Source organism: Littorina saxatilis, linkage group LG3 (assembly GCF_037325665.1).
Source record: "Littorina saxatilis isolate snail1 linkage group LG3, US_GU_Lsax_2.0, whole genome shotgun sequence".
In the NCBI taxonomy this organism is placed as follows: Eukaryota; Metazoa; Mollusca; class Gastropoda; order Littorinimorpha; family Littorinidae; genus Littorina; species Littorina saxatilis.
In genome coordinates this window covers 8,771,078-8,798,577 of record NC_090247.1, presented here as the reverse complement: position 1 = coordinate 8,798,577, position 27,500 = coordinate 8,771,078, and the positions used below count along the sequence as shown (strand labels likewise).

The window sequence follows — 27,500 nt, the reverse complement described above, 5'->3', positions numbered from 1 at the left end:
TTACCCTAAACCAACATATATTTTTGTTTGGCCTTACTGGACTTTTTGTTCTATATTTTTGGTGTTCTTTTGACCTTGTTGGTTTTGTTTGAGTATCTGTGTATTTTTGGTTTTGGTTTTGAAGAAGGTGAACACTTCTCTTGGCTGTTAAGGTTTATTGAAAGACAGTTGCTTGATTAAGTATTGCTGGCAGAGTCAAACTTGGTGTCCAGATCTTTAATTTTGCCGTTTGGTTTTGTCAAAAACTCAACTGCTATGATAGTATTTAGCAATACCAAAATGACGTTGACGTTACAGCAAGGGCGAGTGGTGTGTGAGAAAGAGACGTGCGTTGTGGAATGCACCCACCCCCGTCAGGACATCTGCTGCCCTCGCTGTGACATGTGCTTCTTCGAGGGCAGTCTCCATGACAACGGAGCATCCTTCCAGCCTGACGACTGTCGCCGCTGTCTTTGTTTGGTGGGTTGAAAGCCTAAAAAGAATGCAGTAGGATATTTCTGAAAGACTGTCCTTTGGACCAATAGGATATCTTTTTGAGCTGTATTTGGAAGAATGTGTATAGTAGCTTTGAACAGAATACAAAAGTGCTGAACTGCTAGTGGCTTATCCCCCTTTGTGTGTACATATATAAGTGCCCATGGGGTTCTGTATGGGGTGTATATGGGCAGCCTCTGGATCCTGTTCAGGTTTTGTCCTAGCATATAACCATGTTATGTCCCAAAGAGACACCAGTTCTGGGGACACAAAAACCAAGTTAGCATAGCATAGCATAGCATAGCATAGCATAGCATAGCTGTTCAGTTTTCAGAGCTTTTTTTCCTCAGCTGTTTTCCAGTCTTATAATAAAACACAACATGATGGTTGGTGTGTGTGTGGACAGAATGGCAACGTGGTGTGTGAGGAGGACAAGTGTCCAGAGGTCAACTGTCTGCTGACCGAACAACTGCCCGGCCAGTGCTGCCCTCAGTGCAAAGGTATGGACATCTCCTTCGCTGGAGTGGAACACCCCCCTTTTAAGACCTGCTGAGAATATCGAGTCTTAAAAGGAAGGGAGTCTTAAAATTGGGTAAATTTACACACATTTGGTTTAGTTGGCTGTAGTTTTGCTTTTGTTTGTTTAACTAAAGTTTTCTTTAGTTAAGTTTATAAAAAAAGTCATGCAATTTGTTAACAAAAATGATGTGCCATTCTCACAGGCTGCGACTACCACGACAGCCACTATGCGTCCAACTCCAGCTTCCTGTCGCCTGTCAACCCCTGTGTGTCGTGCACCTGTACCGGGGGGCTTGTTACCTGTATGGAGGTGGATTGTTATGTGCCCTGCGACAACCCTGTGCCTGTGCCGGGCCAGTGCTGCCCCGTCTGTCCTGGTGAGTGGGGAATGTTGATTATCATAGCGTGTGCCTGTTGTATATTGCGTGTGTACTGGGGGTCTGGTAACCTGTATGGAGGATGATTGTTACGTGCCCTGCGTCAATCCTGTGCCGAGGCCGGGCCAGTGTTGCCCTGTCTGTCCTGGTAAATAGAGGGTGTAGTTTTCTGTAGCATATGTGCATGTTGTATGTTGCACCATCCTCTGGCTCAGTGTAGATTTTGCTGGCCATACTAAATCCTCAGTCCAGATGTGGTCGCAAAGTGAGGGCTTATTATTTATTAGAAAACAATGTCTCAGCCTTTGCAAACAACAGGGTCATTGCGTTATAATTCTTTTCTTTAGTTTTTTCTTTACTTCTGGATTTTGACACACAAGAGTAATTAGTGAGTGAATTATAGTAGCCAATAGCATTTCAGGATGTATGGGCGGCCTTTCTTCTTTTCTTTTATTTTCTTCTTTTTTGTTGTTGTCTCTTCTATGTACTGTTTTCACTCTTTTGACGTGCTAAATTTATTGACATGTGCTGTGTCGGTTGCAGGCTGTAACTTCAATGGTATTACCTACAGAGATGGAGATGACTTCACTCCCAATGGTGACGCTTGCGATATGTGTCACTGCCAGGTAAATCTTTCTTTCAATGACCCATTTTTTATAGTTTCAATTTTGTTTACACTGAATGATACCGCTTGTTATCATGGATCACCTATATAATACCAGTAGTTATAGAATTATTTTCGGGGTGACGAAAACATGATGCCCTTCCTAGCAGTCCGTGTTGGTAAAATAGGAACTTGAATATTGCAACATTCGTTTGACGTAAAAACCCTCCTTTTTAAAACCTGGTTTTCTCGGATTTTTCTGGGTCTTAAAATGGGGGTTCCACTGTACCACTGTTACCTTTTACTGTTGTTTTCAGGAGGGTCACATGAGCTGTCTGCATGAGACGTGTCCCAGTGTTGCTAACTGTCCCGTGGAGAGTCTGGTGGCTCCTCAACCAGGCAGCTGTTGCCCCTCCTGTGCTGGATGTGAGTTTATACACTGTGTGTCCTGCCTTGCGACTGCAATATTTATTGACAGACATGCTGTCCTCCTCTCCAAGCTTCCTAGCATATTACAAATCCCCTCGAACACGAGGATGCTTTATGTTGTCCCTTAATTGGTCTGTGGAATTTGATTAAAAATGTAATGTGTTCAAATTGTGCAGTGTCAACAGGATGCACTGTGGCTGACCTTGGGAAAATAACGAGGCCAAGGCCAAACGATCCCTGCTTCTACTGTGAATGCAAGGTCAGTATGACGGATGTACTCTGACAAGGTGATCACTGAATCGCTTGTTGTGTACTTCTTACTTTTATGTGTGAGGACTTTAGTCCGTGTCAAACTCAGACTCCATTAGATTTGTTTGCTTGTATTGTACTTTTTATACCTTTGACTCTAGTTGCTCTGATTTGCAAACTAAAGTTTTAATACCTGCATGTGTCTGTCTACACATGAGAATCACAAGACTTTAGCTTGAAATCAAACTTTTTTGAGAGCTCCAAGACACACTTGCAAAGCAGTTTTTGTGATCAATCTTCAAAATGAATACATGTATTATTTTGGAACCAGGGCGGGGATGTAGCTCAGTCGGTAGCGCGCTAGATTTGTATCCAGTTGGCCGCTGTCAGCGTGAGTTCGTCCCCACGTTCGGCGAGAGATTTATTTCTCAGAGTCAACTTTGTGTGCAGACTCTCCTCCGTGTCCGAACATCCCCGTGTGTACACGCAAGCACAAGACCAAGTGCGCACGAAAAAGATCCTGTAATCCATGTCAGAGTTCGGTGGGTTATAGAAACACGAAAATACCCAGCATGCTTCCTCCGAGAACGGCATATGGCTGCCTAAACGGCGGGGTAAAAAACGGTCATACACGTAAAATTCCACTCGTGCATAAAAGACACGAGTGTATGTGGGAGTTTCAACCCACGAACGCAGAAGAAGAAGAAGAAGATTTTGGAACCATAGGTCATGTTCACATTTTTTTTCCAGTCTCCTTGTTCCCATGACAGGTCTTATGATGATTGCCTCCCTTGGACTGAAAAATCTGCTTAGCTGGCTCTACATCACAGGTTTAACTTTTCTTATAGACTGTTTCTGTTTGATGTTGACAGGACGATTTCAGCTGGGTGTGCATGAAGGACCAGTGTGACGTGCTGCAGTGTCCACCTGACGTTCAGATGAAGGTACCTGGACAATGCTGTCCGGCTTGCCCAGGTGAGAACTTAACTTGTGTAACGAAGCGGACAGGTGAGGTGTGATCTGTGGTTTGTTGTGTTCTTTTTCACCTGACGTTCAGATGAAGGTACCTGGACAGTGCTGCCCTGCTTTCCCAGGTGAGAGAACTTGTGTAATGAAGCGGACAGGTGAGGTGTGATCTGTGGTTTGTTGTGTTCTTTTTCACCTGACGTTCACAGTGCTGCCCTGCTTGCCCAGGTGAGAGAACTTGTGTAATGAAGCGGACAGGTGAGGTGTGATCTGTGGTTTTGTGTTCTTTTTCACCTGACATAGAACGTGCAAACCAAGACTGCTCTATTTTATGACTGACAGAGTAAATGTGAAGAATAGATGTTGGTAGATAAAAATACTTTCAGCCATGCATCTAAATAAGATTTTCTGTCCCTGAGATTTCTTATGTAATACTTGGAGCTGTAAATCGGGACTTGCGCTATAGAAAAGTGATTTATTATTATTATTATTATTATTATTATTAATGTCTTTTTTCTATGTGCACCATGTATCTGGGTTTTTTTTAAAGACCTAAAACAACAGTCAAGTTTATTCTAGTAGTTCAGATTATAAGTCTATTATTTCATTTTTGTGCAGCGTGCTATGACAGAAGCGAGGCAAAGTATTACCATGAGGGCGACACTTGGAGCGCTGTAGAAAATCCTTGCATTTCATGCGTCTGTCTGGTAAGATGATCATTGCTTGCCTGCTGTGGGTCAGTTAGTCACAGTAGATTGTCAGGATAGATTGCATTGTTTGCTATTAACTGGTGGTTAGTGGTGAGCATAAATTTAAATATACAGTCAAACCTGTTCTTGCCACTGCCTCTCAAAGCGACCCCCTGCCTCTCAAAGCGACCCCCTGCCTCTCAAAGCGACCCCCTGCCTCTCAAAGCGACCCCCTGCCTCTCAAAGCGACCCCCTGCCTCTCAATGCGACCCCCTGCCTCTCACAGCGACCCCCTGCCTCTCAAAGCGACCCCCTGCCTCTCAAAGCGACCCCCTGCCTCTCAAAGCGACCCCCTTCCCACAGCGACCCCCTGCCTCTCAAAGCGACCCCCTTCCCACAGCGACCCCCCTGCCTCTCAAAGCGACCCCCTGCCTCTCAAAGCGACCCCCTGCCTCTCAAAGCGACCCCCTGCCCACAGCGACCCCCCTGCCTCTCAAAGCGACCCCCTGCCTCTCAAAGCGACCCCCTGCCCACAGCGACCCCCCTGCCTCTCAAAGCGACCCCCTGCCTCTCAAAGCGACCCCCTGCCCACAGCGACCACTGTGAAGGATCCCACTCTCAGACGAGGTTTTCTTCTGTGTGATTGACCTTTCCATAGGATTACCACCTGTCTGTGTGATCGACCTTTCCATAGGATTACCACCTGTCTGTAGGGGTCCTATTGGGCGTTGTTATAGACAGGCTCAACTGTATCTTTACCAGTTGTTGATTGTTTTCAGTTAGTTCTTCAAGCAGGGTTTAATTCGTATTCATTTCAATTTTACTTTTTATATAGGCTTCCATGCAACGTGACTCTCCAATAGAAGAATTACAGAAACAACTCTTTCGGGTTGTTATGGGTTTATGGAAGAGCTTCTTTTTTTGGAAACATTGAGGCAAGCTACACGTGACATTGTAAGCAAATCGCTATCAACTGGGTGTCTCGATCTTTATAGAAAGCACATATTGAAGCTACTTCTAACTGGGTGTCTCGATCTTTATAGAAAGATCATATTGAAGCTAATTCGAACTGGGATGTGTCACTGGCGCAGATTGTGTGGAGACAAGCCGCCCGCCAGTGATCGGTCAACAATATATGTCACAAGTAGCTTGCCTCAGTGTTGCCAAGGAAAAGCAACTCTCCCACAACCCGTAAACACTTCACAGAATCATTTCTGAACATTATCTATTGTGATGTTCAAATGTCAGTCGTTTCTAAATTATACCTTCATTTTGTTCAGTTGAGAACGTCATGTCCTTTCTGATCAATGCATTGAATGATTCCATATACCTCGATGTTTTTCCAGGGAGGGGACATAACTTGTGCCCTGCAGGAGTGCCCTCCCTTGAGCTGTGGCTCAGACGAGCGCCTGGTTCACGACGAAGGGACGTGCTGCGAGAGATGTGAGGCTGTGGCTGATGCTAAATGCTTCTACCAAGGCAGAATTTTCCAGGTAATCTTATGTTATATTACGTATCTACTGTTTTCAGCTGTTTAAAAAAATTCTTTTTAAGTTTGGTATGACATGCTTCAAGTGGCAACGAACCTACTCAGCGATTTCTGTCAAAAATGGTGCAGCCATTTCGCAGACTGTCAGAAACCAGGTTTGTGTAGTAGATAATCCTCAAGTCAGAACTTTCCAGGTGTTCTTATATTCTTATGAATTAAGAAGATATTCTGTTTCAGTGTAAAAGCCTGGACAGAGTCTAAATGATCGTTTACACAAAGAGAAAGGGTTCTTTAAGACTCTTTCTACGTACATTAGGACCTAATTTTCTCAGACTTTCTCAGACTTCCTCGTCATGGTGTCAGTAAGATTAACCTCTGTTTTAAGCAAGTACCATTGTGTTGTTTTCAGCCAGGAGAGGAGTGGATAGTGGACGAGTGCACACGCTGCCAGTGTAAGGGCGGGTCGGTGTCGTGCTCCGTGCAGCGTTGCCCAGTGGAGGATTGTGGGAATGACGAGATCCGCGCCACATCCCCCGGCCAGTGCTGCCCTGTCTGTCTGAAACGTGAGCTGGACTTTTAATGTCGTTAAAAACTAAATTGGAACTGCCTAGGTTTTTTAAATTTAATTTATTTTCAATTTTGCTCATATGCATGCTTTTGAAGTCGAATCAACGAAGAAGATATGGAATCTTTACATTTACATGAATGGTTACGAGGGTGTTCAGACACCAATAATTGTCTGCATGGAATTAGTTTACTGAGATAAATGAATCCCTTGCTGAACCTGGTGATGGTACCAAAGCCTTTTTATGTCACTGATGAATCACTTCACGATTGGGATTGACTCAGAAAGCGCGAAAATAAAAAACTTGGTGCTATAAAGATGGCATTGTCCCATTTTTTTTTTAGCTATAACATTCAGTTAATTTCATGCACAATATTTCCTAAACATGTGTGTTTTCAGAGCCTGGAAGTTGCATGGTGTTTGGAGACCCCCACTACCGCACGTTTGACGGAGCAACACTGCACTTCCAGGGCACCTGTCGTTACGTCATGGCCGCTGACTGTGACAACAACGAATTCAGGTGTGTGAGACTTGTACCTTATTATCGTGTCAGGCTTTCTTGCTTTGGTCTTGCTACAAAACAAAACAAACGTACTTAACGTTTTTGAGAAACAAAGGAATGTATTAGCACTCTCAATGTTTACAACATGTGAAACAAAGGAATGTATTAGCACTCTCAATGTTTTACAACATGTGAAACAAAGGAATGTATTAGCACTCTCAATGTTTTACAACATGTGAAACAAAGGAATGTATTAGCACTCTCAATGTGAAACAAGAGAAATTTAAGCGAGAGTTATGCAGAACCAAGCTCCTGGCACTTTTATCTTCAAAAGGTTTTTTGTTTTCATATATCTTCTTGCAGACTAGTAATTTTAAGTCCTGGTGTATCTTCTTCTTGCCCAAGTTGCTTTCTTATTTTCCTCAATCATAACTTCTCCTTTATCAGCTTAAGGGGAAGATGGCTATGTCAAAACCCATTCTCTTCTTCTTCTGTATGCAATTGTCAAAAGTCTTACTTTCTTAGAGTTGCGAATCAGTCATAATACCCGCTGCCGTTACTTGATATTTCACCCAATAAAGGGACTCCCCCCCCCGCGGGTTAGGGGGAAGAATTTACCCGATGCTCCCCAGCATGTCGTAAGAGGCGACTAACGGATTCTGTTTCTCCTTTTACCCTTGTTAAGTGTTTCTTGTATAGAATATAGTCAATTTTTGTAAAGATTTTAGTCAAGCAGTATGTAAGAAATGTTAAGTCCTTTGTACTGGAAACTTGCATTCTCCCAGTAAGGTAATATATTGTACTACGTTGCAAGCCCCTGGAGCAAATTTTTGATTAGTGCTTTTGTGAACAAGAAACAATTGACAAGTGGCTCTATCCTATCTCCCCCCTTTCCCCGTCGCGATATAACCTTCGTGGTTGAAAACGACGTTAAACACCAAATAAAGAAAGAAATAAAGGGACTGTGTTTTTGACTTTTCCAGTGTGGAGGTACAACACGACAACCGCAACGCTCCTGGGGAAGTATCGTGGGCGCAGAATTTCACCGTCACCCTTGGCGACATCGTGGTCGACCTACTGCAGAACAGTGTTGTCAGGGTGAGACTTGCATGCCTCCCTCACATGTAAGTGACAGGAAGAAAAACATGTGAGAGAGAGAGACAGAGACAGAGACAGACAGACAGAGAGAGAGACAGAGACAGAGACAGACAGACAGAGAGAGAGAGACACACACACAGAGAGAGACACAGAGCGAGAGAGAAAAAGAGAGAGATAGACAGACAGACAGACAGAGAGACAGACAGAGAGACAGAGAGAGACAGAGAGAGAGACAGAGAGAGACAGAGAGAGAGACAGAGACAGAGACAGACAGACAGAGAGAGAGACAGAGACAGAGACAGACAGACAGAGAGAGAGACAGAGAGAGAGAAACTAAGACAGAATTGTTTTGCTCATACTCTTCATGGGTGTGCCTGGTTGTGCGTGTGTGTGAGAGAAACAAACGAGACAGAGAATGTTTTGATTATGCTTATGTGCATGGTGTGTTTGTTAGTCTGTGTATCTGTCTGTCTGCCTGTCTGTCTGTCTGTCTGCCTGCCTGTCTGTCTGTCTAGAATATGATGACATTTCCCTTTAGCATTTTTTTGATCTGCAATTTTCATGATTTTGGTTTTGTGATTAAGTTAACACCCTCATGTGAATTGTTTAAATTATAGAGGGTGGGATTCTGAAAAAGGATGGTTCAGCTATAATTCTACAAGTGGCTGTACTGGTATGATAGAAAGAACCATATGAGTTACCTTCATGTATCTTATGATTACTTTCACAGGTGAATGGAGCACTTGTGGATCTACCTTTCCTGTATGAACCACACCTGTACGTGGAGCTGACCGGCAGAACTGTCCTGCTGACCACCAACATAGGGCTGCAGGTATGTGGGTGTGTGTGTGTGTGTATGTATTAAAAATTACCTTTTGTGTTTATTGCAAAAATGTACATGACTGATATAAGTGTGTGCTCTTACCTGTGTTTGTGTAAACCTCTTGCATGTTTGTATCTGCCTGTGTCTGGTGTGTGTGTCTGTCTGTCTGTCTGTCTGTCTGTCTGTCTGTCTGTCTGTCTGTCTAGGTTTGTGTCTGTGTGGGAACAGGTGATATTTAGGTTGATCTTGCAGTAATATTCACTTCTCATACAGGCAGGTGCAATAGGGAATGGGGGAGAGGGAATTTATAGAGAACCCAGACCTCTCATCAGTTTTCTGCATGCTGTCATTTTTTCTCCAGGTGTCATGGAACGGTGACAGTCAGGCAGAAGTCATGGTACCAGGAGGCTTCAAGCGCCAGTTGTGTGGTTTGTGTGGAAACTTCAACGGCTTTCCTCAAGACGACCTGCGCACTCGCTTTGGTCAAATCACCAACTCTCCGGCCGTCTTTGGAAACAGCTGGAAGGTCAGTCAGTTCATACAGTGCTGTATGGGGGGGTAAACATTGCAACAACCTTCTGAGCTGTTGTTTTGGTTCTTGCCAGTATTGTTGGTACCCGTTTTTTTGTGTACAGCCTAAGACTTAGAGAAATAAAAAAATTTTCAACAAGCAACTATTGTGCTAATATATATACACATATATTTTTTTTTCTTTTCTGTAAAAATTTTTTTCCCTTCCAAATGCAGTGCTGGAAACAGTTAGTTTGGGCAGCAAGGAACAGTTTGCTCAGGTATTTATGCAATTTACTTGTGGGCACTTAATATAACACTGAAGCATATCCTCAACCAATTAAACAAATTGAAAAACGTTTTTTTTTGTGCTCAGCATTCTAATATCAGCTTTCCAATATAACTTGAAACCAACACACAGAACAACAAGACTTATGTAACAAGAGCGCCATGTGGTGTATGTGTTGTTCAGTCAGAGACCCAGCTGGGTGAGACCTGTGCCGATGCCAGAGACGTCGACCCCTGTGTGTCTGCCGGCTACAGAGTGAGAAAGATCGCCACCACACGATGCGCCGTTATCAAGGTTGGTACAGTGGAACCCCCCTTTTGGGACCTCCCAAGTTCTCAGAAAATACGGTCTTAAAAAGGAGGGAGTCTTAAAATGGGGGTAATTTTACAGAGGTTATGAACAGAAAGTCTGAGAAAACAAGGTCTTAAAAAGGAGGGAGTCTTAAAATGGGGGTAATTTTACAGAGGTTATGAACAGAAAGTCTGAGAAAACAAGGTCTTAAAAAGGAGGGAGTCTTAAAATGGGGGTAATTTTACAGAGGTTATGAACAGAAAGTCTGAGAAAAGAAGGTCTTAAAAAGGAGGGAGTCTTAAAATGGGGGTAATTTTACAGAGGTTATGAACAGAAAGTCTGAGAAAACAAGGTCTTAAAAAGGAGGGAGTCTTAAAATGGGGGTAATTTTACAGAGGTTATGAACAGAAAGTCTGAGAAAACAAGGTCTTAAAAAGGAGGGAGTCTTAAAATGGGGGTAATTTTACAGAGGTAATGAACAGAAAGTCTGAGAAAAGAAGGTCTTAAAAAGGAGGGAGTCTTAAAATGGGGGTAATTTTACAGAGGTTATGAACAGAAAGTCTGAGAAAACAAGGTCTTAAAAAGGAGGGAGTCTTAAAATGGGGGTAATTTTACAGAGGTTATGAACAGAGAGTCTGAGAAAACAAGGTCTTTAAAGGGGGTTCCACTGTAGTCTTAATATTAAGTAGCGCCGGTCACGGTAGAGTTTCAGGTATTTTTTCTTCTGAATTTTGAGAGATTTTGCAGGAGCAATGGAAAATACTTGACTAATTTAAAATTCACCTTTGCAGCTCAGAAAATTAAACCTTTCATTTAGGATTCTACAAGAGCAGTCTTCTTGGTTACACATCAGTAAATGGGGGTGTATGGGATTTATTCTCCTTGTGTGTTAGTTTAATCCGATTGTCTTTCTGCCTGCACTTAGATCTCTGGTGTTTATCGGCCGATTGAGCTGACATTCGGTGTGTAGCATGGAAATGGATGACAGACTGTCGTAGCAAAAGATTCGGTTCTTACTTTAAACGGAAGAGGATGTGTGTGTGTGTGTGTTGTGTGTGTGTGTGTGTGTGTGTGTGTGTGTGTGGGTGCATGTGTGTTTCAGCAACAGGTTTGTGTTTTTCAGTTTTAAGTATGAGAATCACTTTTGCTTAAAAGAATGTACATGTATTCCAGAACCCCCATTAACTTTTTGGACATGTTGCATTAACTTATTGATTTGCAGGGCAAAGACTTTGTACGGTGCCATAGAGTGGTGGCCCCTGAACCGTTCTTCTCGTCGTGCGTGTACGACATGTGTGTGTGTATGGACGACCCCAAGTGTCTGTGTGACATCCTCGGTTCCTACGCACATGAATGCGCTCGGGCCGGCATCAAACTGGAATGGAGAAAGCAAAACCTCTGTGGTGAGTGTTTGATTTAAACATGTTATCACTGGATGACTGGGGTGGTGGGAATGTGAAAGGGGAGGTAAGATAAGTTATGGTAACACTTTATTTGGTGAGGGTTATAGAATATTTAATACTTTAATACTTTTGTACTTGATTATTATTATTGCATCCAGCTTAGGCGTAGGAGGAACAAATATCTTTCTTTTTTTAGCAAGTAAGAATTGTAAGATAAAACACAAATAATTTATTTTTACAAATGAACCCACAAAATGCTATTATCTGATTCTGAAATGAAAGCCTTCAGAAGACATGCAAAATTATGTTAACTTATGTTGATTATTAGAATACTAATTGTCTTGCATGTGTAGAATGAAAGGTATACATGATGTGAATGTACAGTACTGTCTGAAGAGATGGATGACTTTCAGAGCTTGAAATGGCTTCACTAAAACCAGAGGCTAAAGCTATATTATGAAGTCTTATATCGTGCGCGTATCTCCAGACTCGGACTCAAGGCGCAGGGATCTATTTATGCCGTGTGAGATGGAATTTTTTACACAATACATTACGCATTCACATCGACCAGCAGATCGCAGCCATTTCGGCGCATATCCTACTTTTCACGGGCTATTATTCTAAGTCACACGGATATTTTGGTGGACATTTTTTATCTATGCCTATACAATTTTGCCAGGAAAGACCCTTTTGTCAATCGTGGGATCTTTAACGTGCACACCCCAATGTAGTGTACACGAAGGGACCTCGGTTTTTCGTCTCATCCGAAAGACTAGCACTTGAACCCACCACCTAGGTTAGGAAAGGGGGGAGAAAATTGCTAACGCCCTGACCCAGGGTCGAACTCGCAACCTCTCGCTTCCGAGCGCAAGTGCGTTACCACTCGGCCACCCAGTCCAGCTATAGCCATCTCATAAACTTTAAACTCACAACAAGATATATAACAATGCAAATGTAATCACCAGAAACAAACAGCAACATGGAACATTCAAACCTGATTGTTTGTGATACTGTTTGTATCTGATTTGTACTGAGTTTCATTGTTATCTTGTTCAAGTTCAACTTACCTGCAGTCTCTTGTCCCATATCTTTAAACTCGTATTAACAATATTGTCATGTTTGCAGCCTTCAAATGCCCAGAAGACAAAGGCTTGATGTTTGACGAGTGCGGGCCGGTGTGTCCCCGGACGTGTGAAAATCTGAACACACCCCTCGGAAACCTGACCACCAATTGCTTCAAGCCGTGCGTTCCCTCGTGCCAGTGTACGGCCGACAAAGTGATGCACAACGGTGGATGTATCGCTCCGTCTGAATGTCCGTACATTGAGTCACACACGTTTGGCTGAGAGAGTATGGAGAGGTGCAGAAAAAAAGAAAGTTTGTGAAGCAAGGGGAAAAAGGAATAATAAGTATGCCAGACAATTTTGCTCTTTTTTTTTCAGCGGTCATTTGTTTAGAATGAAAGGTGTATATTTTGTGTCTTTGTAATTTTAATTAATGTTTTACATTAATTATTTGAGTTATGTTTTATTGAAAATCATTTGAAGTCGGTGAAGTATTTGATTGCATCTTGTGATGCTCAAAGAAGTCATGCTTTTTATTTGTATAGGTGTTGATAATAGTGATGATGATTACCTGTGCAAATATTTACATAGGTTCTGAAGTTAATTTATAAGCTCTTAGTTAGGTTACAAAAAATACAAAAAAAAATGATTCCACACTAGATTTCCCTTCTTTGAGCCTCTTCTAACAACAGAGGATGACTAAAACTCATATTTAGGTGGGTGGCACTGAGACTACAAAAGAGCTAGCTGCACATTTATGGAATTCTAACAAAAATGGATTGACACATAAATGTTGACCAAAATATATTTGACACAGATCAAGACAGTTATTGTTCACCTCTGCCGCTATATCACAGTCTCAGAGAACACTCACTCAGGCTGTTTTGATGTGTGTCAAATGTATATTTTGGCCAAAAATACAAATAACTTATGATAATGGTAACTGGAACAGAGCAAGGCAAATTTAAGTTGACTGTTTAGTATTGTTTGAAAAGTTCAAATCAAGGCTAGGCAGGAGGAGAAGTACATGTAGTGTTGCAAAAAATAAAAAAAATAGAGAAATAAATAAATGCAAATTGCAATGGTCAACCATTTTATTTAGCAGGTGCATGACTTCATCCCACTCAAATCATAAGACTTGCTGGTACATGTCTTTATTATAATCAATCAAACTTATATTTATTTGTATTAAATTGATATGTTAATAATGATGTAACAGAGGCCTTCTGAAATGAAGATTGGCTGCAAAAGTTGTTGTTTCGTATGCATGCATGAATATTGTGAAATTAAGCCATCATGTATTTTTGCTTCAGGGTTTGTGTGTAATAATGTATGTGATTGAAAGATAATTATGCTTCACCTGACGAGGACTGGTTTATAATTAGTTTTTGTGTTTGTGTGAACATTTTCTTTGGTCCAAATAGTGCAAAAAAGTGTCTGTTTTGCATGCTTAGAATATTGGCAACAGTTCCATTTTGTTTGCATTTAGGTTTGGTGTTTGCCAGCGATTACAGTTTGGATTAGAATTGTTTGGTTTATGTATTTGCTCAAGAAAAAAAAGGCTTTTTTAAAATTCATGCCCCCCAGAGATCATACCGTGTTATAGTCGGTGTTAGTTTGTTGGGTTGTTTTTCATGTACACATTTTGAATGCATTAAAAATTACATCAGTTTCATTTGCTCAACATGGATAGCTCATTGTTGAGTCACTTGAGAAAAAGTGACTCTATGTAATCGGTCAGTGTTAGTCTGTCCGGCCGGCCGGCCGTCCGTAGACACCACCTTAACGTTGGACTTTTCTCGGAAACTATCAAAGCGATCGGGCTCATATTTTGTTTAGTCGTGACCTCCAATGACCTCTACACTTTAACGATGGTTTCGTTGACCTTTGACCTTTTTCAAGGTCACAGGTCAGCGTCAAAGGAAAAATTAGACATTTTATATCTTTGACAAAGTTCATCGGATGTGATTGAAACTTTGTAGGATTATTCTTTACATCAAAGTATTTACATCTGTAGCCTTTTACGAACGTTATCAGAAAAACAAGGGAGATAACTAGCCTTTTCTGTTCGGCAACACACAACTTAACGTTGGGCTTTTCTCGGAAACTATAAAAGTGACCGGGCTCAAATTTTATGTGAACGTGACTCATTGTGTTGTGAATAGCAATTTCTTCCTGTCCATCTGATGCCTCATATAATATTCAGAACTGCGAAAGTGACTCGATCGAGCGTTTGCTCTTCTTGTTAGTTGTTGCACTTGCAAAAGATTTTCAAAGTAGAGTAGCTTAGTGTCTTCATAGGCATCTGCGTAGCATTTTTGATTATTGTTTGAGCCTTGGTGCCTTAAAATGTGTTTCTTCCAAATTGTTACAAAAGGATGAAGTTCACATGATACTCACTGGTGATTCATCATGCAGCATATTATAATGGTGCTAATCCATTACCCTAGTATTACATAGATGTGTACCACTAGTTACTTCATTTTTCACTGTACAGTGGAGTCCGGGTACAACGAATCTCAAGGGAGATACATTTTAGTTCGTTATATCAGTAATTCGCTGTAGAGTTTTCAACCCTAAATGGCCTCAAGACAAGTTTTCCCACTCACCTTCAAATGATCGTCCCATCGATCTTTCCTTGGAGAGTACAATCTCTGCATGCTTCATAATATAATCCATAGAGAGGCATAGTTCAAATGTTCACTTTACTGTAATTTTAGAAGTAAAATTTAAAAAGTCGTGTAAAAGCATGTACGGTATTTTCCGGGTCATTAAGGGGGCACTTTTTTTCCAGGAGTGTATCAAAATAGAAATAAAATCAAAGAGACCGCCTGAGTACCAGTCAAACAACTTGTGATAATGCATGTTTCAGCTGAGACATCAAAGAGACCGCCCCATAGATTAAACTGTCACTGACCCCTGTGCAGGAAATGTTTCCACTCTCATATGACAGGGGAACCACCTCATAGCTAAAACTGGGTCATTGACCCCTGGGAAGAAGGTCAGTGTCTTTTAAAAACGCTCGCGCTGGACCCGAGTACTCTTCAGACATTCACACACACACACACACACACACACACACACTCTCTCTCTCTCTCCCTCCCTCTCTCTCTCTTTCTTTCTTTCACACACACAAACACACACACACACCACACACACACACGAGTACAGACTCATGCACGCGCACACACACACACACAAACACACACACACACACAAACAGTAACACTAACACATGTGCACAAAATGAACACACACACACACACACACACACACACACCGCGCGAGAGAAACTAAAGACTACAGGGAGGCATTGACGTCAAAGACTTTCGACCGTGACGTAATTACGTCACTATTCTTGGTTTACGGTACCATTCCGCGGCTTTGCCACGAGTATGCCATAGTCTTGGTTGGCCGAGACCTTGCACCGTTCGTTGTAGCCTTGTGACTTTTAGAGACAAAACTGCTCTGGGGGGATGAAAACGTGTTTGTTATAAGAGGGATTCGTTATGCAAATGAGTTCAAAAGCTTCGTTGTAGCCCGAAAGTAACAAGTAAGAAATAGAAGGCTGTCTGCCGGGAAATCAATGGCAGTTTGTTAAAAGCGGGATTTCGTTTTACCCAGGTTCGTTATAGCTGGACTCCACTGTATGACGAAATATCAGATATTTTTTTATTCTATGCAAGTATGTTTTGTTTCACTCTTGGTTATTTATATATACTTTTCTTACCCAGTTCTATTTTGTATTATGTGGTGTTAAGTATTAATTAAAAGGACAACTCATTAACTCTGTGAGGGCTGATGTTGTTTTCTTTTTAAATTAGAGTAACTTACAATAATCATAATCTCTCTCTCACACACACACACACACACAGAGAAACACACACTTAAAATGTCAACTTTTTATTGAACAACATAATTTAAAACTTTTAACGCATTGCAAGCATATTTCAATGATACCAGTCATACATACAATATTGAAACTGCCACCGCCATCTAAGAAGCTGTATTAATACTGTCATCACAACAATCCTCTCCCTCTGAGTCTCCGATTAACACAAACAGCACATCATTCCACAACAAGAAGGGCAAAGCCCATACGACTCACATCCTTGACCTTTACATGACCTTGACCTTCAGGGTCAAGGTCAAATAACTAAACCTAGCAATGACATCATACACTAAAAACGGCTTTACTCATTTTTCCTACCAAAATACATGTGACCTTGACCCAAGGTCAAGGTCATGCAACACAAAGCTGTTAATTCAAGACATAGGAAGTACAATGGTGCTTATTGGCTCTTTCTACCATGAGATATGGTCACTTTTAGTGGTTCACTACCTTATTTTGGTCACATTTCATAAGGGTCAAAGTGACCTTGACCTTGATCATATGTGACCAAATGTGTCTCATGATGAAAGCATAACATGTGCCCCACATAATTTTTAAGTTTGAAACAGTTATCTTCCATAGTTCAGGGTCAAGGTCACTTCAAAATATGTATACAATCCAACTTTGAAGAGCTCCTGTGACCTTGACCTTGAAGCAAGGTAAACCAAACTGGTATCAAAAGATGGGGCTTACTTTGCCCTATGTATCATATATAGGTGAGGTATTGAATCTCAAAAACTTCAGAGAAAATGGGAAAAATGGGAAAAATAGCTGTTTTTTAGACAACATTTATGGCCCCTGCGACCTTGACCTTGAAGCAAGGTCAAGATGCTATGTATGTTTTTTGGGGCCTTGTCATCATACACCATCTTGCCAAATTTGGTACTGATAGACTGAATAGTGTCCAAGAAATATCCAACGTTAAAGTTTTCCGGACGGACGGACGACTCGGGCGAGTACATAGACTCACTTTTGCTTCGCATGTGAGTCAATAAAAACAGTCTCATATGCCATATTCAACGGCTCAGTCCTTCCCATGAAAACAGTTGTCCTCACCATCTCAGATTTACCAGGCTTTTATATGGGGAGAGGGCAACCCTCCACTTGGCCACATACCCAAATTCAACATCCCGACAGCTTCCTGTGCAGATCGGGAATTTTTCAAGGAATTAATTTTGCTGATTGATACAAGCGTCGGTGAAGAAATTAATTCATAAGAATAATTCCACTCTGCACAGAAAACATGAAGGATGCTGATTTTAGGTACGTGTCCAAGTGGCGGGGGATATGGTCTTATCCCATGGGAAATCGGGGCTGGCCAGATCTGAGATCAAATCAAATCAAATCAAATTATTTGAGAGAAGGTGAGCCAAATCATTAACACAAAAAGAACTGCATGACTGTCTTTGAAGAGAGTCTAAAGTGTGATGAACACCTGCATGCACCTTATCACAGGCCCTTGATGTTTACATCATCTCTCTTTTAGTATTTTTCCCTTGTAGTATTGAATGCGAGCACCCATAGTTGTGTTTATTTCAAAGCCTGTACCAGAAAGATATGTTACGTTGTGTAGAGGAACAATAAATTTAAGCATTAAACAAAATGAAATTTACATTATTATAACAGTTAAATTCACTTAAGTTTGCTGAACTCAAATTTGAGACACTACTACAGTGTCTGCAAAATATAAATCTTTGTTTTCTGTTTTTGTTTTTTCATGCAGGAACAAATTTACAGTTAGAAAAAAATCGTAATTTTCAAAGTGATAAATACATTGTAATATATTCTGCATACGAAAAGAGTACATACAGAACAAAGTCGATGTATATTGAAAATCTTGATTTCAAAAGGAAAACAATCTGATGAAAGAGAATGACACATCTGAGCAAGGAAAGGATCATTTCCTGTAACATTTTCTCTCAAAACAATCCCATTCATTCACTCATTCTTCTGTGTTTGAAAGATTTGACTAGAACTAAAACAGAGAATATGATTTCAAATACAATTTACCCCCCAAACACATAACTTTCATAGAGTCATTCATCCATAGTTACCTCAGCAAGGCAACTGTGCCGTGCTGATTCACAGTTATATTTCATGAAAATTGACCACATTTGCAAGAATTTTAACTAATGACCTGCAAATGAACTAAGAAATTCAAATGTCTGAGTCATGCTTCAAGTTTAAGTAAGCATTAACACACTCATGTTTCAGGTTTGTATGCTACTTCGTTCCTGTATATCATAATATGTGACTAAAAACAATGCTGTCGACATATAAATGGCGAGTGTACGTCATTTCACACAATACAACTTCTCGATTCAAATTCCTGTATTAATAATAAGAAAGTTGATCAAAACTTCAGGAAGTAAATATCAGTAACTCATTAATCATATGCTGTTATGACAAAAGCCAGAAAGTTATGTGGCTGAGATTTCTCCAGTGTAAAATAATGTTTCCATAATTACATATCTGTCCAGCTCTTCCTTCACATTTTACCTCATATTATGGAGACAAACACTTTTGGCAACATTTTTTATGAGAGATTTTCACATACACAAAACTAGTTCAACAGACTGTTTGCAGATGCTTTTACGACATTTTAAAAACACAGACAAAATTCTTTCATACGTTTAAAAGACAAAAAAACAAAGCACAAATATATTGCTGTTACATGTACTGTACAAAAATAGTGATTCAGGTGCGTACAAATGTTATTTCTTTGCTTTGAAATGATAAGAATTAGAAGAAAATGAAAGAGTAAGCACTGGTTTGATTTGATTGCAATTCACACTCCAAACGATTCTGAACTGTCTAGAAACACCTATGGTGACGCGAAATAATTTGTACTTTGTCTGCCTCATCATGTTTCGAGGGAGAAAATAATTAAAAAATTAATCTATATCACTTCTGCAAAAGTTCAGACAGGGCAAAGCTTTCACTACAAGAGTCTAGCTTTTCTACTGGGTAATAAGGTTGTCATGGCGATTGGCATAGCCCTTACATAAGATTTACTTAATTAGAATACAAAAATAGTCAGCTCTTTCTATTCAAAAAAATTGTTTTTAACCGCAGCAAGTCTGTACTTTTCAAGTAATCAAACTGGATGTTGTTTATCATGTATGCATATTGTAGGTACGTTGAGCAAGGTTACATTTGACATTGTGTATTCAAGCCTTCATTCATTCATACGGTCAAACCTTTTCCAGACCAATCTTACAAATCTTTTTTAACCTTAGAACAGTCAGGTAACCTGCGATATGAGGCACCTCCTATGACAGGACACCTCAAACCCAAGGACACCTTCTGTTGTCCCTTATTCTGTATTGTCTTGACCAAAATAAACCTGTGATGACAGGCTACCTGTGATGTAGGGACACAGCTGGTCCCAAAGGTGTCCTTTCATTGCAGGTACATGTAACATAATTAGGACACCGAGTTCCACCTCACTTTCAGTTTCTGAGGATCACCGATTGTGTTTCCTCCTTAGATTTTGTGTGTGTGTGGAGATCCATCCAAGAAACAACAGTACAGTGGTACCTGTTATTACACAGTGAGGTCCCCCTGATTAGAGGACACCTTCAAGCAAAGGACGCCTTGAACTGTCCACCGGCCTAAAAAACACAACTTATATACCTGTCATGAATTAACACCTGCAAGAAAGTTTCTGGCTGGGCCCAAGGGTGACCTTTCTTCACAAGTACCACTGTATGTTCAGTTTGTTGGTTGTCTAATTAACTTGTGGGAATAGAGGCAGGAAATATCTGATCTAATAATAATAATAATACACGTGACGCCCACACTAATAAATCAGAGTATATATATATATCTAGTCTGCGTACAGGTGATGTATCGTTGACTTTTGATACACATGTACATAATTATAGATACAGGCAATGGCTATTTGATACCAATGATGTTCATACCGACAGCAGCACCAGGAAGATGACACTACCCTACTATCCACAAATAACATGAGCATCAATCAATCAATTGCACAGAAGGTTTTACCCCTACTTCCGCAAAGATGTGTTTTCCTGTCAGGAGGGATTATCAACACAAGACATATGACTTAGCATAAATGATTCATGATAATGATTATAAATGATTCATGATAATGATGAATTGTAACATTCCAAATCTATACCGTTGTAATTCTTTCTCCAGAAATGAATATGGTACCCCCCCCCCCCCACCCCCCTTTAAGACTTCAAAAAGTCAGAAATTATCTGGTCTTAAAAATTTTTTTTAAAAAGGTCTTAAGATCGGGGTAAATTTACAGAGGTAATTAAAAATAAAAATAAAAAGGAAGATCTTACACAGTGACAAGGAGTCTAATTCTTTAATGGGGAGGGGGGGGGGGGGTAGGTACACCTTTTTACACAGGTGTTTGGTTTACTGTCCACGACTGACGCAATGAATACACAGAATACTAGAGATGGAATATCTTATGTGACAGCAAATGAAAATCTTCTCTGCGGATGTCTTCTTCTTTATAAAAGTGATGAACTTTTAAACACATTATGTATTCTTCATACTCAAATATTGCTTGGCAAGAATTCCAGCGTACAGTAAAGAATGCGATGGATCTCTGTATTCATACACTGACAGATGTAAAATCGTCTGCTTTGTGTACACAAAGTTGAAGAACAAACAGGACTAGATCCCAGGAAAGTAATGCGAAATTGTTACATCAAGTATGCACAAAAATAGTGAACAAGGATATGTTTACTTTGTTGACCCTGTTGCAACATGAGACGTTTTAAAAGCTCTAAAATAATAAAGTGTTTTTTCCCAGGCAGGGAACAGCCTTCTCTCAAACATAATGTCACATTCTCTCACACGTCATTGTAATTTCAGGAAACTAGAAGAAGTTTTTCACGCTCAAGAAAAATGGATCACAGATTTGAGTGTTGTACAATGCATTAATCGTTCATTCAGACACTGCACATAAGTAACAAGAATTGTGACCTGTCGGAAGTCTTTCCTCAATGAGCATACATTTATACACATTTTAATCCTAGCACACCTTTACTGTAGCAAATCAAGTACTTCAAAGAATACATAAAAACGCACACTCAAGCAGAAGCTTATTAACTTCATCACCAAAAATACAGTGGAACCCCCGTTTTATGACCTCCATGAATCTGAGAAAATCAGGTCTTAAAAAGGAGGGAGTCTCAATAAAATGGAGGTAAATTTACAGAGGTTATCAACAGAAAAGCTGAACAAAATAAGGTTTCTTTCTTTCTTTCTTTATTTGGTGTTTAACGTCATTTTCAACCACGAAGGTTATATCGCGACGGGGAAAGGGGGGGAGATGGGATATAGAGCCACTTGTCAATTGTTTCTTGTTCACAAAAGCACTAATCAAAAATTTGCTCCAGGGGCTTGCAACGTAGTACAATGTATTACCTTACTGGGAGAATGCAAGTTTCCAGTACAAAGGACTTAACATTTCTTACATACTGCTTGACTGAAATCTTTACAGAAATTGACTATATTCTATACAAGAAACACTTAACAAGGGTAAAAGGAGAAACAGAATCCGTTAGTCGCCTCTTACGACATGCTGGAGAGCATCGGGTAAATTCTTCCCCCTAACCCGCGGGGGGTAAATAAGGTTTTAAAAGGTGGGGAGTCTTAAATTGGGGGGAGGGGGGGGAGGGGGGGCTTTAAAGGAGGGGTTCCACTGTATGGAAAAAAAGCGTGGATGTTTTCCACAAGCGTAGGTCTGTGAATCTATAACAATGAACTGATGACGGAATGTGAAATCAGACATCAATGTGGTTTTGATGATGGAAAAACAAAGCTCCCAAAACACAACACACAAGCTTTACCTTTTAACTTTTTAAAAACAAAACCTGAGAGAACCAAATGACATTCAGGTCACATTTACTATCAAACTCATTTCAAAATCCTACCCTTGTTGTAAAGTTGCAAACTTGAAGACTGACTGATGTCAAAACTGAAATTGTCAAAAGGAATGGCTTCCCTGAGCAAAGACAATTAAGCAATGGAGAAACCTAAGCTGAGAAGATGACAGCCTATTCAGAAATTTATCAATCAAATGTCATGTATATCACAGTTATAAAAAGTTCTCTTTTCTCTTAGCTCCCTGCATACACAGCTGCTTAAAAACCATCTGTCATCACCTTAAATCCAAAAGAGAAACAAGGATTGTCTGAAACAACAACATACAAATGTTGAAAAAAATTTGCTGAATTCATGATAAAACATCACAATGAAAATCTTTTTCAAAAAGAGGGGAAAACACAAAGTGAATGAAAAAAGCGTCCCAAAAATGTTTTCTGCAAAATAAAACGGAACAAAATAAAAATATAAAAGAGGAAACAAACTATTTCTTATCGATCTGCAGCACATACCTAGAAGTATCCAATACCACAAATAAAAGTTTGATTGATGCAATATACTGTTGACTAAAACGTAACAAGTTAATAACAGAATAAAAAACCCTGTCATGTATCTTCTTTAACCATGCACATCAAAACACAGTAAACAATACACAATAAAACACAGTAAACAATACACAATAAAACACAGTAAACAATACACAATAAAACACAGTAAACAATACACAATAAAACGCACTAAACAAACACAAAGTAACGAGTGACTTGGCAACCTTGAGACAACAAATTCAGCTGAGGAAAGTGAATATCACCACAGAAATAAACAAACCAGATACCAATAAATACAAAAAGCAAATGGCAGCGTTTAAAATAGTAATGCCATGTTAGCTAAAAGCATGCACAAAATAACATGACTAAAAACCATGACTCCTAAAACAAAACGACTAAAACAAAGAAAAATGTACAGCAAGAAAATCAAAGCATGAGACGCATTGTTCTCAAGTAAAAGATACACATGGCTTGACCGTTTCAACCAAGGACGAAACTCTCATGAGACAATGTTACTCATCCCCGTGGTGGGTTCAAATAAAAGTCTTGCTCCAAATCGAACAGAAAAATTAAGAGTCAAAAACCAATAAAAAGCACATTTTCCTAAGACCCAGTTTTACGACTGATCAAAATTAAAGATAGACCCATTTATTTAAAACATAAACTAAAATGATTTAAAATCATTCCATTAAAATACATCCCCCCCCACCAAAGACCTTGCTGTTTCTTCTCAATTTAAGCTTTCTAAGAATATGTCATTCAGATGTCTTCTCGGTCCAAAAAGATCATGCTGCTATTTTCACACTTGCGCAGAACAAGTGCATTACCTTTTCTCACATGTCTCTCTTGAACAATTTGTTTTTGTTGTTTTTTAATAATAAAAAGCAAAAGTACTTAAAAGAAGTCCCTGCAGAAATTTGAAAGAAGTTAAAAAGAAACAGAAAAGAGGGTGATTTCAAACTGGGTGGTCTAAATGTCAAGCCCTCTCAGAAGCGATGACTCGAGGGTGATTTCAAACTGGGTGGTCTAAATGTCGAGCCCTCTCAGAAGCGATGACTCGAGGGTGATTTCAAACTCGGTGAGCGAGTCGAGGATGTGGACGATGAAGTTGGTGAGACTGGGGTTCCGCATGAACGAGTTCTCCTCGTACATCTGCGCCGTGACCGTCGTGCTGGCCATCAGCGGCAACCACCGGTGCAGGCAGCGATCCCTGTGGGAGGAAAAACATAGTAATGGTGTTGGTTTATAGGTCTGGTGGTTAGACTGTTTATAAGTTAAAGGGATAATATCTAAAAATAAATATATATATATAAAAAGATCGCTTCTAAAGTTATACCATAAGATTCTGCGCTACAAATAATGCTACAGCAGTCCCTGCAATGTACGGCCCCCGGCGTGAGCGGACACCTGACATGTACGGACACATTTGCTTGGCACAGAGTGTTTTTCTTCTATATTTGCCCCCCCTTAAACGGACACCTGCAAAACGTGGACGCGGACACTCATTTTCGGTCCCAACAGCAGGTCATACCTCCAATGTACGGACAGACCATTGTCAAATTTTCACCACAACAAAATCGATAACAGAGCAGTCCGGCTCTTGGTACGAAGATCACAGCCGCAATGGTGTGATGACAGTCACTGATAACTTGAGTGCACGTGTACCCATCAGGAGGTGGGGTAGTTTTGGTCAGGAGTGAAGAGTACATGCGAAGATGCCAACATGAAACTGCACTGAGCTCTTTATTCTTGTCTGTTGGACGTAAACAACAGAAACCACAGTCGATAGAGGTCCTGAGCGAAAGTGAGTGAAAAACCGGCCACAGTTCTCAGCATCGTGTGTCTGTGTGTAACCTCTTTCATTGACAAGATACTCTTGTTTCCCCTCAGCCTTGACCAGTGAGTCGGTTGCCTAATCTATGAACCCTTCAGTTGTCTTGCTTTGTCAAAAGTTACGACACAGTCAACTGGTTTTGCTCTGAGTGAACAGTGCAGCTGGCCTCAATTAGCTGACACCTCTCTGGCCACAGCCCCCAACAGTACATGGCTGGAGGGAGTGAGAGAGAGGAAGTGGGGGGGGGGGGGGGGGGTGGAGGGTTAGCTGGCTAAACTCTGTGGGGTGTCTGGTGTCACTGCATGTCAGCAGGAAGAGCATTGTAGAGAAATAGAGAGGTGTACTCTTCCACAAAATTTCCAAGCATCAGTTGTCACGGCTTGGGGTAGGCATTAGTGAGGGAGAGTGGGAGCTGTGTTATGTACAGTGTATTTCCGACTGAAGAGTGAAAAGTCACTGCCATGCCACATGATCGGCATGCAGTCAATAAAGCCAGACAAGAAAAAAATAAATTACATGATTATGACATGCAGCTCTATCTGCTGCTATTTATTCAAACTGGTTTTCAAGCTTATTCTTGCAAAGCATCTGCACACGCTCCTCTGTGCTGTGTTTGTGTGGCTGCTTTCGTATGTCAGGCATGGTGAGTGTGTTCACTGCCTTGAGGATTTATTTGATCTCTTCTTTTCAACACTTTTCAAACAAATCCTTTTTACAAAACGTTTAAAGAACTATTAGGAGTTTATTGTTATTGTTTAGTAGCCACAAGAAGTGATTAGCATAGACTCAATCCTGTTGTTTGTGTGTCTCTGTGCGAGTCGAGTGTATGGCCCGGGGGAGGGGGTGGTGTGGTCACCCCTCCCGTGACCGGACACCTGCAATGTACGGACAGTTTTGCTATGGCCCAAGGGTGTCCGTTCATGAGAGGGACTGCTGTACAGTGGAACCCCTTTTTCATTCCCCCCCCCCTCCCCCCCCCCAATTAAAGACTTCTCCCCTTTTAAAACCTTGCTTTGTTAAGATGTACTGTTAATAACCTCTGCAAACTTTTATACCATCTAATAAAAGGAAATATACATGGGCAGTGTAAAACTATTGCTGCACAGGTGCTTGCACATAGCAGCAAGAATTTTAGTCACACACACGCATGTTCAGCTAAATCCCTCCTCAGCCATGCGTGCATACTCATATGCACTCATTTGAATACAGCCATGCACACACACACATGTGCCAACTCATACACACAAACATAATATTATGCACACACATACACCTACACACATCCACACACACACCCGCACAGACAAACACACAAATCACTCTCTTGCAGACCTGTTTACCCTAAACCCGAGGCAAGAGTACTTTCCAAAAAAGTTGAGTGTATTTTTCAAAAAGTTGGTGTACTTTGCAAGCAAAGCCATATATGCGCTAGGGAAAATGTACGCGTGGGTGCAAACGTGTTTGTGTAAGAATTGCATGTCTTGTGAACACCTTCAGAATTTAACTCCTTCCAATACAACAGGGATAAAACAATTGTATTTACCTGTCAGTTTGTAGCATTATAACCAGTGTCTTCCAAACAGATTGATAATGAAAAGATGAACTTGCCACTGACAGCTGCATCTGTTCAGTCTTCTCCCCTTTGGCTTTGCTCAAAAGTTAATCTTGTTGTCTTCATACTTGTGTTACTCTCACAAAAGTGGTTGACAGTGGCAAGTTCATTTTTACAATCATCTCTGAAAACATTGCTTCAGCACGGACTACAGGCTTTTCTTCTGGCAGGATTTGCTTTGCGGGAATGAACTTCATAATTCCTTTTCAGCTGTCAGCGGATTTCTTTGCAGCAACATTGTCCATGTGAGTTTTGGAACTGCAGTGTCGTTCGATGTCATATTTCCCGGCATCAGTGGGCAACGGAGAAATCCGATTTACAATACTTGCAGTGTGCATGACTTTTTCCCAAAGAAGACTCTACAATTCCTGGCTCTTTCTTGTATTTCTCCAAGAAAATCGGCCGTTTCTGCTGTTTAGACTTGGTACAGTCATCCGAAACTGGCACATTTTTCCGCTTCATTTTGCCACGATTGTCCAGACGATCGCACGTGCCAACAACTGAACGAGGTTTCTACAGTTGAAGATTCGCTGTCATGGTTATCTCCCTTAGACCGAAACCGGTATCAGTTGTACCATCCCGTAATCAGCACTGGCCCACGATTGTCCAGACGATCGCACGTGCCAACAACTGAACGAGGTTTCCACAGCTGAAGATTCGCTGTCATGGTTATCTCCCTTAGACCGAAACCGGTATCAGTTGTACCATCCCGTAATCAGCACACCAACACCGGAAAACGTATTCTAGACTTTTTCTTATGCGTATTTTGTGCGTGTGTCGCGTATTATGCGTACTGATAAAAATTTGGCGTACAAAATACGCCCAAATCGTACTGGTAAACAGGTCTGTTCTTGTCATCCTCTCTCTCTTTCTCCCAACCCAACCCACCCCTCCCCCCCCCCCCCCCCCCCTCCTCAAAAGTCTAGCCACCAACCTGATGCCCACGCAGATGAAAATCTGGAACTTCCCGTCCTTGCCGATGGCCTCGGAGGCCTGGTTGATCTTCTTGATGAGGTTGCAGAAGAGCCAGTAGCCGGCCTTGTTCACCTCGGGGATGGGCCGCACACTGCTGTTGGCCATGGCGTTCTCAAAGTACAGCTTGAGGCGCTCTGAACACAGGGCAAAACAAGGGAACTTTGTGTTAGCTTTAGTGGAGTGAAACCGTATGCCAATCAATTGGATAGGTTTCATGTGAAGTTAAGCAAGGTTGGTTTTCTTGTTATTCTTCCTCGTTCATGGTCTGCAACTCCCACATACACTCATGTTTTCCTCAAATCGGCTTCTTCGTAAATCGATACTCACTGGCAACTGGCGTAAAAATCATTGCAAAGATCAACCAGCACGCCACCGACACAAGATTGGGAACACAAAGAACACGTGAAGTTGTTACACAAGGCAA

The 27,500-nt window shown here is 40.9% G+C and overlaps 2 protein-coding genes across 5 annotated transcripts in view; one reads left to right on the top strand and one right to left on the bottom strand.

Annotated features, from left to right (window-relative positions):
* The window catches only part of LOC138961088 (uncharacterized), a 94,923-nt gene extending 81,577 nt beyond the window's left edge, over positions 1–13,346 (top strand). Inside the window, exons 43-59 of the mRNA XM_070332684.1 lie at positions 298–459; positions 881–974; positions 1,197–1,370; positions 1,914–1,996; positions 2,292–2,400; positions 2,580–2,662; positions 3,525–3,627; positions 4,237–4,325; positions 5,654–5,800; positions 6,206–6,359; positions 6,761–6,881; positions 7,847–7,961; positions 8,692–8,793; positions 9,146–9,310; positions 9,767–9,877; positions 11,097–11,277; positions 12,403–13,346. Coding sequence (XP_070188785.1) covers positions 298–459; positions 881–974; positions 1,197–1,370; positions 1,914–1,996; positions 2,292–2,400; positions 2,580–2,662; positions 3,525–3,627; positions 4,237–4,325; positions 5,654–5,800; positions 6,206–6,359; positions 6,761–6,881; positions 7,847–7,961; positions 8,692–8,793; positions 9,146–9,310; positions 9,767–9,877; positions 11,097–11,277; positions 12,403–12,623 — 2,214 coding nt within the window. The 3' untranslated portion in view covers positions 12,624–13,346. The remainder of the gene's footprint in view (positions 1–297; positions 460–880; positions 975–1,196; positions 1,371–1,913; positions 1,997–2,291; positions 2,401–2,579; positions 2,663–3,524; positions 3,628–4,236; positions 4,326–5,653; positions 5,801–6,205; positions 6,360–6,760; positions 6,882–7,846; positions 7,962–8,691; positions 8,794–9,145; positions 9,311–9,766; positions 9,878–11,096; positions 11,278–12,402) is intronic.
* A 7,149-nt stretch (positions 13,347–20,495) lies between these two features.
* Positions 20,496–27,500, bottom strand: part of LOC138961539 (DENN domain-containing protein 5B-like) — a gene marked incomplete in the record, with an annotated part of 44,940 nt that continues 37,935 nt past the window's right edge. For all 4 annotated transcript variants that reach the window (XM_070333196.1, XM_070333195.1, XM_070333198.1 and 1 more), the window contains 2 exon segments: positions 20,496–23,865; positions 27,036–27,210. In XM_070333196.1, coding sequence (XP_070189297.1) covers positions 23,682–23,865; positions 27,036–27,210 — 359 coding nt within the window.